Below are 12,938 nucleotides of genomic sequence, written 5' to 3' on the forward strand. Positions count from 1 at the left end.
TCCTTTCTCTGTGATTAGACTTACACTAGTAAAGTTTTTGGCATGCTAATTGGAGCACATACTAATCCAATTATGATGCTACAGGATTTTCTTAAGATTCCCGAGACTTGTATTGGTCATGGATAGTTGACTAAGTAATTGGGATTTTTTTTTTCCCCCTTTCATTTTACTGAGAAAGCATGGAAGTGGCATTTCAGTTGTGGCATTTGTTTGCTTTATTCTTCCAGTGAAGAGCAATGAGAAAGCTCACTCTTCCTATGAGCTGAAGAGATAGGAAGTACATTTCTGCATTCGGTTATTAACTTAAACAGAGTTGTGGGACTATACACTGCAGTTACACTGTCGTCCAGCAAATCGTTTTGTCTTTGTTTTAAGTTGTAAGAGCTTAAGATCATTCTTTCTACAATATTCAAAAGTTACCATTATTCTATCCATTTTTTGTTTCACTACCTTTTCCTATGATCCCCACTCCACCATCTAATTTTTTTTGCTATCTCTAAATTAATCACCAAATCATGGAAGAGTTTTTGTTGATTTCACATTTACTTTATTATCACAGGGTTGGCATTTCACATTTCTTCTGTTTTGCCTGTGGAACAGCCCTATGATAGATCATATGATGAGGAAAGTCCTCAGGTGCTATATTACTATGATAAAGTGTACTTTCATGTACATCTGTTTTGATTGAGACCTCCTTGATGCAGCAAATACTGTAGCCTCTCCCTTCCTCTTGCATATTCTGGAGTGACTAGTCCCTTAACTGGTAGATAATATAAAGGTCTTCAGGTGCCATGTCTCATCAAATTATTAGAATCATAGAATATTTTGGGTTGGAAAGGACCTTCAAAGGTCATCTAGTCCAATCCCCCTGCAATTATCCAGGTGTGATTCTGCATTGCTCTGAAAAGCTAAGTTTCCAAGTCAAAACTTACAGGATACAGAGCCGAAAGCCTAAAAAGGAGGGCACGTTAAAAGACCTACAAATAATACTTCTTAATTAATGTGAATCAGCTACACCTGGCATATAGTCACTAGGTGGAAAACTATGGTGGCTGATGTATTAGACACCCAAGGGGAAGCATCAAGCGCAATTTGATTATGAACCTCACAGTGTGGACAACACGATCAGTACATTCAAAAGGCTCATTCATGTAATGCTGAGTTTAACTGTATTTTAAGACATCATGAGAGAACACAGGGTAAGTCAGGTTTTAAGTAGAACATGTATCTATCTATATACAGCTATGAAAATACAGCTCTACAAGCACATGTACAGGCACTCAACAAGCAAAGCATGCCTGTATGCCTACTTCAAGGTATCCTGTCCCACTGTAAAATATGGAGTTCAAATATGATACACCTAAAAATATTTCTACTACTTCAACCTCAAAAGTTGTTGTGGTACAAAATGGAAGTCACAGAACAAGCTTCTCAACACAGTAAGTAAAGCTGTAAAAAGTACTCAAAAGCTTAGCTGCTCCTTGTTCTGGTAACTGTCATTCCCTACAAACAAGAAGCATATGTTTCATTCAGAAAAAGTACTTCTGACATCATTTTGAGTAGCCAAGAGCTGCTCTGCTCATATTTGCAAGGTCTACATGACCTCAGCAGCCAAGTCCCATTGTCAAAAGCTACTTGGGTACAATTCTGAAAAGTATTTGATTCTAGAAAATGCTTTTGGAAGGCAGACAAGGTAGATAGTACCCCTTATGAGTATGGACTCTGATCACATTAGAAAATGAGACTGTAAACCATTTTTTTTAATAAGTGGCAGGGTACAAACATCCCTTTTCACAGCACAGAGGCTTTCTCTGGGAAAGCTTACATCACTGTGAAGTATCAATAACAATGTCATAACTGTTCGGGAACTAAATTACAACATTTCCCTCTCTTACAAATGGTGACCACTGAAAGGCAGCCAAGAACTTTACTATGGTTCTAGCAGAAGAAAAGAGTACCTGCTGTGTAACTAACATCAGAATTAAACCCTACACATACGGACAGAACTTGTCTGAGTGACAGGAGAAGCAGACAATCCACACTGAGAAAATGAGGCCCACCCCACCTCACCATAGCAGGCAACACTTGTCCCTCTTGCTCTCCAGTGCTCCACAGTTGCCTGTTTTCAGCAAAGCAACTTCTCTCAGCTTTGACCAGGGTAGCAAGAGGACAGCCCACCCAGGGAGAGTCTGCAGCCCACCACCAGGACCATGCCACCTCCTGCAGGACCTCGACATGCCATGGCAGAACTGCCCGTGGCCCGAGCTCTGCTTGCCCCTGGCCCACTGGAGCCCCCTCACCTTCCACCAGCTCGTCCAGGCTGGTGAGCTTCTTGCTGCCATCAATGGTATAGATGGTGCGGACACCCTGGGGCAGGTTCACGTTGTCCGACAGTGACCGGGTGAGTTCGACGAGCAGGGCATCGAAGGAGCGGAAGCGGTCAGTGGAGATGGCGTACACCAAGCCCTTGAAGTACCTGTCCCCATTGCGGTAGAAGCGAGCTTTCCGGGCTTTCTTCTCCGAGCTGAGCGCCTGCAGGGTCCGCGTCCGGTAGAGGCTGCAGTGAGCGCTGTGCGCCGGGCTGGGGATCAGCCCGTTGCCCCGCGGCCCCGCTCCGCCGCCGGAGCCGGAGCCGCCGCGGCGCGGCCCAGCGCGCTGCTGTCTCTTGTCCCGCTCCTCGAAGTGTTCCAGTTCGATGCTCCGGTTGCTCGCCATGGGGAACCGCCTGCTCGCCCTCCCGGGTCGGCTACAGGCTACTAAACCAGTCCCCCGCGCTTGCAAGGGCTCCGGTCGCCTAATTCAGCATCGCGCCCGGCCTCCCTTGCCGGGAGGGCTGCGGGTAACCGCGGCGCCCGACCTCCTCTCGCAACCGCAGCCTGGGCTGCCGCTCGCTCCGCCGTTACCCGCTGCTCCCCTCGCAGCCGCGCACAAAAGCATCCCTCACTTCTCAGCTCGGCGCCTCCCAGCCACGGGCGATGCCGGGGAGGGAGGGAGGCAGGCTCGGGGGAACACCACAGCCGCGCCCCCGCGCCGTACCCATGCAGGCTTCGCACAATGCGGGGGACGCCGTGCGCGCAGGTCCCCTCCTCAGCCTCTTCTCTGCCGACCCCGCTGGAGAGAGGGCGTGGGAACGCAGCGTCCGTTCCGGCAGCTCCCGGCCGGCCAGCTGCGGTCCCGGTGCCCCCTGCGGTGGGCCAACGGCCGCCAGTCAACGTGGGCAGCGGCGCAACCTCCCGGGTGTCCTCAGCGGACGAGGGCGTTGCTAGCGCCCGCCTCGGGAAGGAAGCGAGCGCGGCGGATCCGCCGTGAGGAGCGGGCTGCGGCCCGGCCGCCGGCGGGGAAGCGGGAGGCGGGTGCAGCCGCTGCCGGGCGCTCGAGCCGGGCGGGCGCCGCGGCCGTTGGCGGGGGCGCGCGGCCGCTGTGAAGGGCGGTGCGAGAAAGGCGGGGGCGGTGCCGTGTGGGGCGGCTGAGTGGGGCGCGGAGCGCGCTGGCGGCGCGGCCGGGTCCTCGGTGCGGCTCGGGGGATGAAACCAGAAGGAAAAGTGGTCCGTTGGTGGTTTGGGGGAAGCGGCTTTTCTGCAGAGACAGCGCCGTCCCCCTGGCGGCGGCTGTGGCAGGATCGGCCCATTGAACCATCGACCCCCGGCGTGCCAGTGGCGGTCTGCTGGCCCTCCGCGGGCCTTACTTGGACTCAGTTACTATGTTAAAACTCTAAAAAATGCCTCTTGCGCTCCTTTCAATATGGCCCTCTCCCCAATATATGTCCCCGTCCCCCCCTCTGGACAAAGAGCTAACCTATTTCCCCGAAAATAAGACAAGGTCTTTTAGTAATTTTTACTCCAAAAGATGCTTACTTTTTTACATGTATAGCTGCCTGGACACTATTTAACTTGACTTTTTAATTAACTGTAACTAGGGCGTATTCTTGGAGTAGGGCTTATATTTCAAGCATCCTCAAAAATCCCGAAAAATCATGCTAGAGCTTATTTTCGGGGTAGGTCTTATTTTTGGGGAAACAGAGTATGCATCACTGCAATTTTCCCCTTTTTTGTTTGTGAACACTGCCACTGAAATTCCCCCTGTGCTTTCCACCTGCGCTACAGACCAGATAAGCACAACTTCCATTCTCACAGTCTTAACCTCCTAAGTGTCCTTTACCCTGCAGTTCACTGCTTCCCCAAGTGGCTTCTACATGCTCCCTCTAAGGCTCAAGTCAGATTCACAAACAGCCAACAGATGCACAGAAATGGATGTGGTATCAACTTTTTTCCATTACATTTTCAACTATTACAGATTATATTTTATTTTCTTGATATATTGAGTACATAAAAAAAAAATATAAAAGGCATTTACAACTAGCTACGTGTTTTTGGTTTGGTGTGTGTTTGTTTGTTGTTTGTTTTCCAGGTCTCTTGCTTTGAGAGATTCCAATTGTGTTACATCACTACAAGTGGTCACCACATCTGCTCTTTTGTCCTGGGCCCAGGAGAACCTTTGCACATCCTTCTCCAGACTGCTTCCTCACTTGGTATCAGGAGGTGGCACTCAGGTTGATCCTCTGTGTTGTGAGCTCTTCTATATAAAAATTAAATTGGTAACTGAAAGACACATGGAAGAGAGGCCAGGAGTTCCTTCAGTAGAGATGTTCTACAAAGCTTAGGAGATGTGTTTTCTGTCTGTTTCTACATAGTGGGAAAGGGAACAGGTTTGTCTAAGATTTATCAATATTTGGTTTTGGGTTTTAGCAATTTTTGAAAATATTGTTTGCCACACTTCCTAGGGATTTATTATTTTTCAATTTTCATGACTAATAAAGTCATGGACTATCTCACCATTATTCCTGGCTTTATTGTGAAGTGGATTAAACATCTAGTTACGATATTCCTAGAGATAATACATAGAAAAAATACCAGTCGATTTCACTCTTTCTTGAAGCTCAACTTCTGTGGTGCCTGGAAGTTGCCACAAAGAAAAGGAAGTGATAAACCATGGAGCTGGATTATCTCTTCTGGTAGTAAATCAACAGAAGGAACTGAATTGGGGGGGGGAGGGGCGGAATTCTGTTAGAATTGGAGCAAGATAAGTTATCAGTTCATTGATAAATTAGGGGTTCACTTAACAGCATGTTACATATACATGTTACATATATAAATGGTACTTTGTTTATTAACCTAGGTCTTCTGAAATCATAAAAATGTGATTATCATTCTTGGGATATTATTGTTCTCTGAATAAATATACATTTCCTATTTAATAAGAGCTTCAATTTTTTCATGGCTATCTAATCAGTCCCTCCTGTCTTTGCTTTATTTTATTTGTTCTGCTTTATTGTGGTAGGCATAAACAATGCTTGGTTTATATCTCTTCCTGCATCTAGAAAACATCCTATGTGTTTTGCTGTTGTTGTTGGTTGTTTTTGTTGTTTTGTGGTTTGTTGTTTAAAACAAACAAACAAACACACAAAACCCACACAAAACAAAACACAAAACCAAGCACCCCTCTAAGAAAATTCTAAAAGAAAACCAATAAAACTTTAACATCAGACAAAATGTCTCTTCTTCTGTTATCTGAACTCCTTACCTCCTGAAGGAAATCAGTGAAATTCAAGTTATTTAGCCCATTGAATGAGTTGAGAGGCAAAATTCAGTTCAGGATCAGGGTATACAGTGGACAGTTTTAGAAGAAGATTTATGTAGCTGGCCTTTGCACTTACCGCATGGATTCCACCTTGAAATGATAACATGTAATGTTGCTAAAGAAGAAAAAAAATCAAACCAAAACAAACACACACAAAAATCACCCAAAAGTTGGGGTCAGTTGGTTCAAGATTTTATAACATGAAAAACATTATTTGAGTAATTCAATAACGAAATGTTTACTTACCTTCGATATAAAAATCTGAGTCCTTAAACAATTGAATGGTTGTTTGGAATGATTTGTTTTCAATGAAGAATATAAAAGTTTTTAAAAAGTATTCATGCAATAAAACTTACCAACAATCCTGTGAGATGCTGTACACTCTGTCACAGATACATACAATGGGAAACCAAGAAGTTTAAGCAGATTGCCTGGGTAGCATAGAAATCAGACTGGAACCAACAATCTCCAGCTGTATTCTTTTAATTTCCTCAATGGTTTCTCCCTGAATCCCATGTAGTGCTGCTTTTAAAATGGCAGATGTTAGTATAGACAACTATACAGACACAAAGCATACAAAGAAATACATCAGCATAGGTGGCATAAGATGCTTTAGCCCTCAGGCATAATCGTGTGCTGCATGTTCTTGTCACACCAACACCTGTAGAGCAGTGGGAATGTGAGTCTGAGGCTCACTGAATATCAAATTGTCTTAGTACATGTCAGTGTATCATAGTTGGAGAAGTATCCAAATCCAATGTCTCTGATAAGGCATTGTAAATGTACATTTAAAAGACCTCAGAATTATTCACCTGTTTCAATAGACAAGATGAAAATGCCTTACAGAGGTTCAGTTACTTGTTAAAGGACTTCGTGCACTTTCCAAATAATTCCTTTGTCCTTAAATTTATATTTAAGAGTATTATTTCTGAACATCCCTTTGAGAGATCTGAAAGTAGTAAAAATCATATTGATAAAAGCCTTACAAAACCGATATTGAACCTGAAACACAGAAACTTAGAGATCCTTACAGCATGTTCTATTTCAATTTGCTGTACCAAGGAAAACTCAAATACGGCCAAACCGTTTCCAGCGTGGCCTTGGTTTTAAAGACTCTTCGTGGGTAGATAAGAGGAGTCAGATGCTACTTCTATCCAGAGCAGCATGAGTGAAATAGTAAAATTTTCTCAAAAAGAAGTAAATACTTCACATAAACCTAGTTTTCATGATATAGTGAACATTTTGGAAGAGCTAGGGTACCCTCCCAATGTTCTCCTACCAAAGCCAACTGGGATCTCAGTGTTTTTGTACTCCAGTAAAAATCTGTTGTTAGTTATAATTGATTGCTCAATGACACGAGGTAATGATCCTCAGCCATTCAAATTTGAGCAGAGATTGCCACATTATATACACTGAATGTGTGTACCTATTATATAAATAAATGTCTGACTCCCAGTGTCTTTACTGGTGAATTATGTAAAGGTTTTTAGGTTCCATATCTCATCAAATTCTCCAGGTGTGATTCTGCACTGCTTTGAAAAGCCAAGTTTCCAAATCAAAGCTTAAAGGATACACAGCTGAAAGCCTAAAAAGGAACGTGCATTAAAATACCTACAAAATGTACTTCTTCATTAATGAAGCCACATTGAAAGATGTTTGTGAATTTTGTTTTTTGCCAGTGGTTTAAGATGGCTACATTAATTTATATTAATCATTTAGACTTTGCATATGGCAAACCAAGAAGGTATATCAGAGGCATTCCAGCTGTCCAATACCACTGTAAATGGAGAAAAATAGAAATAAATTATTATTCTTATAGAAGAGGAGAGTGTTTGTCTGTTATCAGATTACATATTCTGCAACACCTGAGAAGATTAGTTTCTACTAGTAAATTACTGTATTTCACTTACCAATTCAACAATTAAGATTCTCTAATTAAAAAAAAAAAGTTAAAGACATTTTGCATATGAGTGTCAAAAAGACTGCTTGATATGTTTTGTAGGAATTAAGCACATGTTGTGTGTTCTCAGATTAGGACCTCAGCATAATTTTATCTGTAAAAAACAAGGAAAAAGTAATGATTTACAGACAAATAAATGTCTCTTTTACCTTTTTTTTTCCTAGCTCATTTAAAAATAAGTCATTGAGGTTTTTAAAACATACCTATTACCTTTTTGCTTTTAAATCTGTCATCATTTTCATATGATGATGAAATAAGTAATATTTTCTTCCAGTTGCTTTCTCCTAGATTCACAAATGACTTCACTGGCTTCAGAGGCATTTTCATCCAATAAATTATTTTTTTTTGGTAAGAAAACAGGAGAGTGTACAAATGCCATCTTTTGTTAATGTCACCAAAGTACAAGAAAAGGTGAGGTATCAGAGCACTTAATACAACTGTTAGAAAAAGCACAAACTTTTAAACACACAAATATCTTCCACATCCAAAAGAGATCCCATATATTTAGTACCATTTGGAAACAAGGTAGCTGTAAGCAAAATTAATTAATTAATTATGTTAATAAAATTTGAGATCAGAGTGGTGTATGTATTAGCAAGAAGAAAGGTAACAAGTTTACTAACCTTGTGATACAGAGAGTAAACCAGATGATTGTTGCCTGTGGGAGACAGAGGCAAAACAAGAAACTGCCTATAAGGAAAACATTGTGCATAAAAACTCCCAGCCTTTGTTGAACCTATGAATTTTAATACCTAGTAGAATAAGGTATTTTACTTCTTAGGTTGACTTTCTAAAGGAATCCTGTAACTTTGGAGGATTTTGAAAGGCATAATTAACGTAGCAGAGAATAGTGATACTTTATGTAAATACCTTGAAGACTGAATAAATGGGATGAAATGTAGAAGTAAAAGCAGGAAGTCATAAACTTAAGAATTAATTTTAGTTCCAAGATGTAGGCTTACCACATAGAAATAACAAAAAGTGAAAAAACATGGAAAGATCTATTGATGAGAAGTTTTCTCTAAGCTGCTAAGATGATACAGCTGTGAGAAATGCAAATGTAGCTTTTCACCTGTAGCTGTTCAGCTTCTTCTTTACCTGAAGACTATCAGGTGAGATATTTAATGGAAAAATGGTAGCATAAGCCTCTCTCTGAATAAGTAATAGCCAAATGTGATATATTCTTTTGAAGGAGAATTGACTTTTTTTTTTTTTTTTTTTTTTTCTTCCCCCAGAGAAGAAGTCTGCTATTGTTGCTGGTGTGTGTTGCTGCATCTAGAGTGAGAATGGTCATATCTGTGGACGAATTATCTCGCTTTGAAGCCTGTGCACAAGGTCTTACCTTTGTTACTACTTGGTTGTGGAAGTCCTGGGTTGTGGTGCTTCTTCCACTTTGTAAAATGTTAGAGCCTTTTCTTGTTTTGTACTGCACCAATACAGTGATGTGCGTGATCAAGAAAGGTTGCAGAAATCACTGAGGATAATTTCATAACATTATTTAAAGGTCTGTTAGCTAGCCAACTGCTGAGGAAGACTGAGTTATATGGCCTTAAAATGATTTCACCCTTTTTCTGCCAATGTATGCTCTGCACACATTGCTGGAGATTGGTTTCAGTTTAGAGTTCTAGCCACTGCTGTCAGAGAATTCTTGCATCTAAATAGAAGTATTGCTTTGGAGCTCAGGGACCAAACCCAATCCTGGCCATTGCTCTAGTAATTATGGTACAAACAAGTTATGGCATGTCAGGTCACATTTGCTGGAGAATGGCATGCTGTTGTTTTCTTCCTAAATATAAACAAAGTTTTTAGTTAATTTTGTCAGAATTATTTTGTCTGTTCGTAGGCACAATACAAAAACGAAGTTCAGTCAATGGGGTCAGCTGTTGTACAGATAAGAGAAATCAGTCATTTGGCTTTAATTTGATAAGAATATTGCTTTAATTTTTCAGAGGAAATCAGATACAGATTTGTGAAATATTCTTTTAATCTTCACAGGGTCTTTCTATGTCAGTTATACTTTACCTTGCATGTTTCAGTACTCTTTGTGTCTTTGACAAGAAATCTATACATTTGACTGCTTGCTGCCAGCAAAATCCTTTATATTAGCAGGGGAATGATGTCTCTTGACTACTACAGCCAGCATGGGCAAAGCTTGCACTGAAGCTTTGCCAAATTCCACTTTGGCCTTAATAATAAAGAACTGCTTTGTGGCTTAATTATTGGCGGTAACATTGTTGTGAATATCATGTTTCTCTGTACGGGTGACTTAGATTGAGAATATTGCTACTCCATGACTTCTTATTTTACTATTTCCATTAGGATTACTCATCCTTACAGGTATGGGGAGGAAAAAAACCTCTGGTTTATCAATAAACAAGTTATGAGAGGTAAGTGGAGGAAACCTGCTGAATTCCTCATGTTTTGGTAGTTTGTATGTGCTAGAAAGTGACCATTTTTCTGCAAAACCAATCAGGTTTCTTCCAGAAGGGGTAGTGGTCTGTACAACTTTGCGAAGAGCTGGAAATAATATAGAATTATAGTATTTGCATAGAGATTGTCAACTGCAGCTAGCTATTATTCTTGAGAAAGCAAAACATTAAGCGAAGTGATTTCAGGGTCAGTTGCGAATCAATTAGGAATGACTCTGTCATAGCTGAATGGCACAGGCAATCATGAGTAGAGAGCTGCTGACAAAAGAACAAGTATGACTATGGGCATAAAGTAACCTTGGGTTGTTCCAGAGTGTTCAATATATTTGCTGAGGCCTGAGTTTGGAACAAAAGTAATAATCCTGATTTTTTTTTTTTTTTTCTCTTGTAGAAAAGTCAGATATTAAGGTTTAATTCTAAGTCAAGTCTTCTCAGAGAGTTCAAGGAGTCTGAATCCTCTTTTCATTATGAACTTCCTCAAATCTCAGAGATGGGAGATTTTAAATACAATATAACCATTTGGTTCTGTAGAAGTAGGGAGAAGGAAACTGTGCCTGAGCTGTTTTTGTATCTTCTTTGTTTGTTCTTTCTATAATAACAACAGGTTAAGTGCCACGTGTACACTGAAAGGACTTAAACTCATAGAGGTTACAGTCTAAAGTTCTTAACTGGAAAGGGTGTGCATGCAAATGGTAATTCATTGACTGCCAAAACTGTCCCATGTGTTTGCAGAACAGGAACTAAAATAAAACTGAACAACACAGGAGTTGCTCTGAAGTGTCCTGGGGAGAGTTTTCTCCTTACCATTAGATGCTTGATTGTTTTTTCCCTGCAAAATTAGAGAGTTCTTTAGTCACTCCTGTGTTCCTCTCCTGCCATATACAGAAAGTATCAAATGTTGGAGCAAAGGGAAAAAAACAAAAGACATTCACTGCTACTCATTTTTTTGTTACATACTCACAGGTGTTCTATGTCTTTTCTTTACCTCAGTTGTCTAAAATGCACTATGTCTAGGCTATTTCGTACAAGTCAGTGGTGAATTTTAAAGGTGAGAAAAATCTGTGGAAAAAACCTTGCTAGGAGCTTCTACTCTCTTGTAGTAGAGAACTTTTAGGAAACATGATAGCTCTTACAGGGTTTTATGAAAAAACCAAAAGTTTGTTTTTACATAGACATATATATATATATAGTTTCAGCGTATGTACTACTGTATAAAACAGAAAACTGCAATGCCTGGAAACTAGTAGTTAGCCAGAACAGATAACAGGGAATTAGGCTATTAATCTGCTTAACAAGGACATGTGCCAAAGTAGTTTAAATTGTGTTGGTTTGTAATTCTGCTCTTACATAAGAGGAATACAAATTTAGCAAGACATGCAGGAGTAAGAGTTTAAGTGTACTAGTTATTTCAAAGTTCAAATCCAAGTGTAGTAACAGTCCTATTTTGATGTTTCAGCCATTATTATACAGGCTTATTGTCCAATGCGAGCTGGGTTTATACCCGTTGGCGGGGGTGGAGGGGAGGGGGTGGTCAGGGCAGGAGGATGAGTGAGTGGCTGTATGGTGCTTGGCTGCTGGCTGGGGTCAAACCATGACATGTGCACAATCACGCCTTTATTTTGCTGCATAGGAATACAAAAGGTGGTATTTGACTATTACTATTTGTCACCAGTCTCAACTAAGCTTTTGAGTGGGTTTTGGACAGCTAGCCAGCTGGCTGGAGGGGATAAACTGACCAGTGTAGCAGCCCTTATATTGCTCTTTGCTTCAGAGATGAAGCCTGTATTTTTTTTTTTTTCCCTAGAAGATTCAAAGGCCAGTACATTCACAGAAGAGTCAAACCCAAACAGCCTTCTCCAATCTGTCTGTCAGTTATTAGCCTGTCAAGTTCACAACATGTTAACTACTGCTTAACGAGTCACTGAATGGTGAGGGTTTTGTCTGGATATGAGGAAAATACCATCTTCTGACAGGTCTGTGCAATCAGGGAGAGACAGGTTGTACTGATAATGGGTTTGGTTAGATTGTTCTCCATGATGGAAGCACTGCCATCTCGTGGATAATTTGAAATTGTGGCGTATTTTTGCACATTTCTTTTAGAAATAGAAGTTTCATATTTATGTAGGTTAACAGTTGCAGGAAGAAAATTGTTATAAGCAAGGAACAAATGTGAAAAGAACATAATTTCCAAATGCATGTTGGTTCTTTAGCTAATTGTGTGTTTGTATTGTATCATATAGCTTAGTTGTTTCTTCTTTTCTGTTTCATAAGAAACATGTTTGCTACTTTTGGCATTTAAGAGTAATAAAAAGCGAAAATTAAATCTCATTTCTGGAGTATAATTCTTTTTCTATTAGGAAAAAAAACCACACACACAAAACCAAAAGAACCCAAACAAACAAAAGCCTATGTTCTTAGAGATTCCTTTTAGAATGAATTGCTTGACTGTTGTACCATTGTATCTCTGTCACTGAGTACTGTGTGACCTATTGCTGTCATATTCATCTCCAGTCCCATTGTGGATTAGGTTGGTTCACAACAAATTATTGGACATTTGTTAACCGAGAGCTAGAAAGAGTTGTGAGAGGAGATTATGCACAACTGTAGAAATCTCCAGCTCACAAATTTAATCTAGCCAGCCTTATCTCAGGCTGTGTGCTGCTATGTACTGAAAATAGATGGTGGTTTGTGTTGTGGACATCTTGGTCAAAAAAAAAAACCCTAGGGAAGGGATATTTGGGTATGTAGACATGAACATAACTCACTAAACCTGATTAATCTGGACCTATTTCTTTGTGTAACTTGAAAAATATAATTTGGAAGATGTCAGGTGAATTCTGGTTGCTCTGTTGTTACTGTACAAGTATGCTGATCCTAGCTGAGAGTTATGAGCTGTAAGACTTGCTCTCTGA

At 40.7% G+C, this 12,938-nt stretch overlaps 1 protein-coding gene across 5 annotated transcripts in view; it reads right to left on the reverse strand.

Annotated features, from left to right (window-relative positions):
• Positions 1 to 3,262, reverse strand: part of DCLK2 (doublecortin like kinase 2) — an 84,655-nt gene extending 81,393 nt beyond the window's left edge. For all 5 annotated transcript variants that reach the window (XR_010651277.2, XR_010651276.2, XM_065836471.2 and 2 more), the window contains exon 1: positions 2,301 to 3,262. Coding sequence is in view for 3 of the 5 variants with exons in the window: in XM_065836471.2 (XP_065692543.1) it covers positions 2,301 to 2,715 (415 nt within the window). In the remaining 2 variants the exon portion in view is untranslated. The remainder of the gene's footprint in view (positions 1 to 2,300) is intronic.
• Positions 3,263 to 12,938: the final 9,676 nt, after the last annotated feature.

The sequence above is a fragment of the Patagioenas fasciata genome, chromosome 4, assembly GCF_037038585.1.
Source record: "Patagioenas fasciata isolate bPatFas1 chromosome 4, bPatFas1.hap1, whole genome shotgun sequence".
Taxonomy (NCBI): domain Eukaryota; kingdom Metazoa; phylum Chordata; class Aves; order Columbiformes; family Columbidae; genus Patagioenas; species Patagioenas fasciata.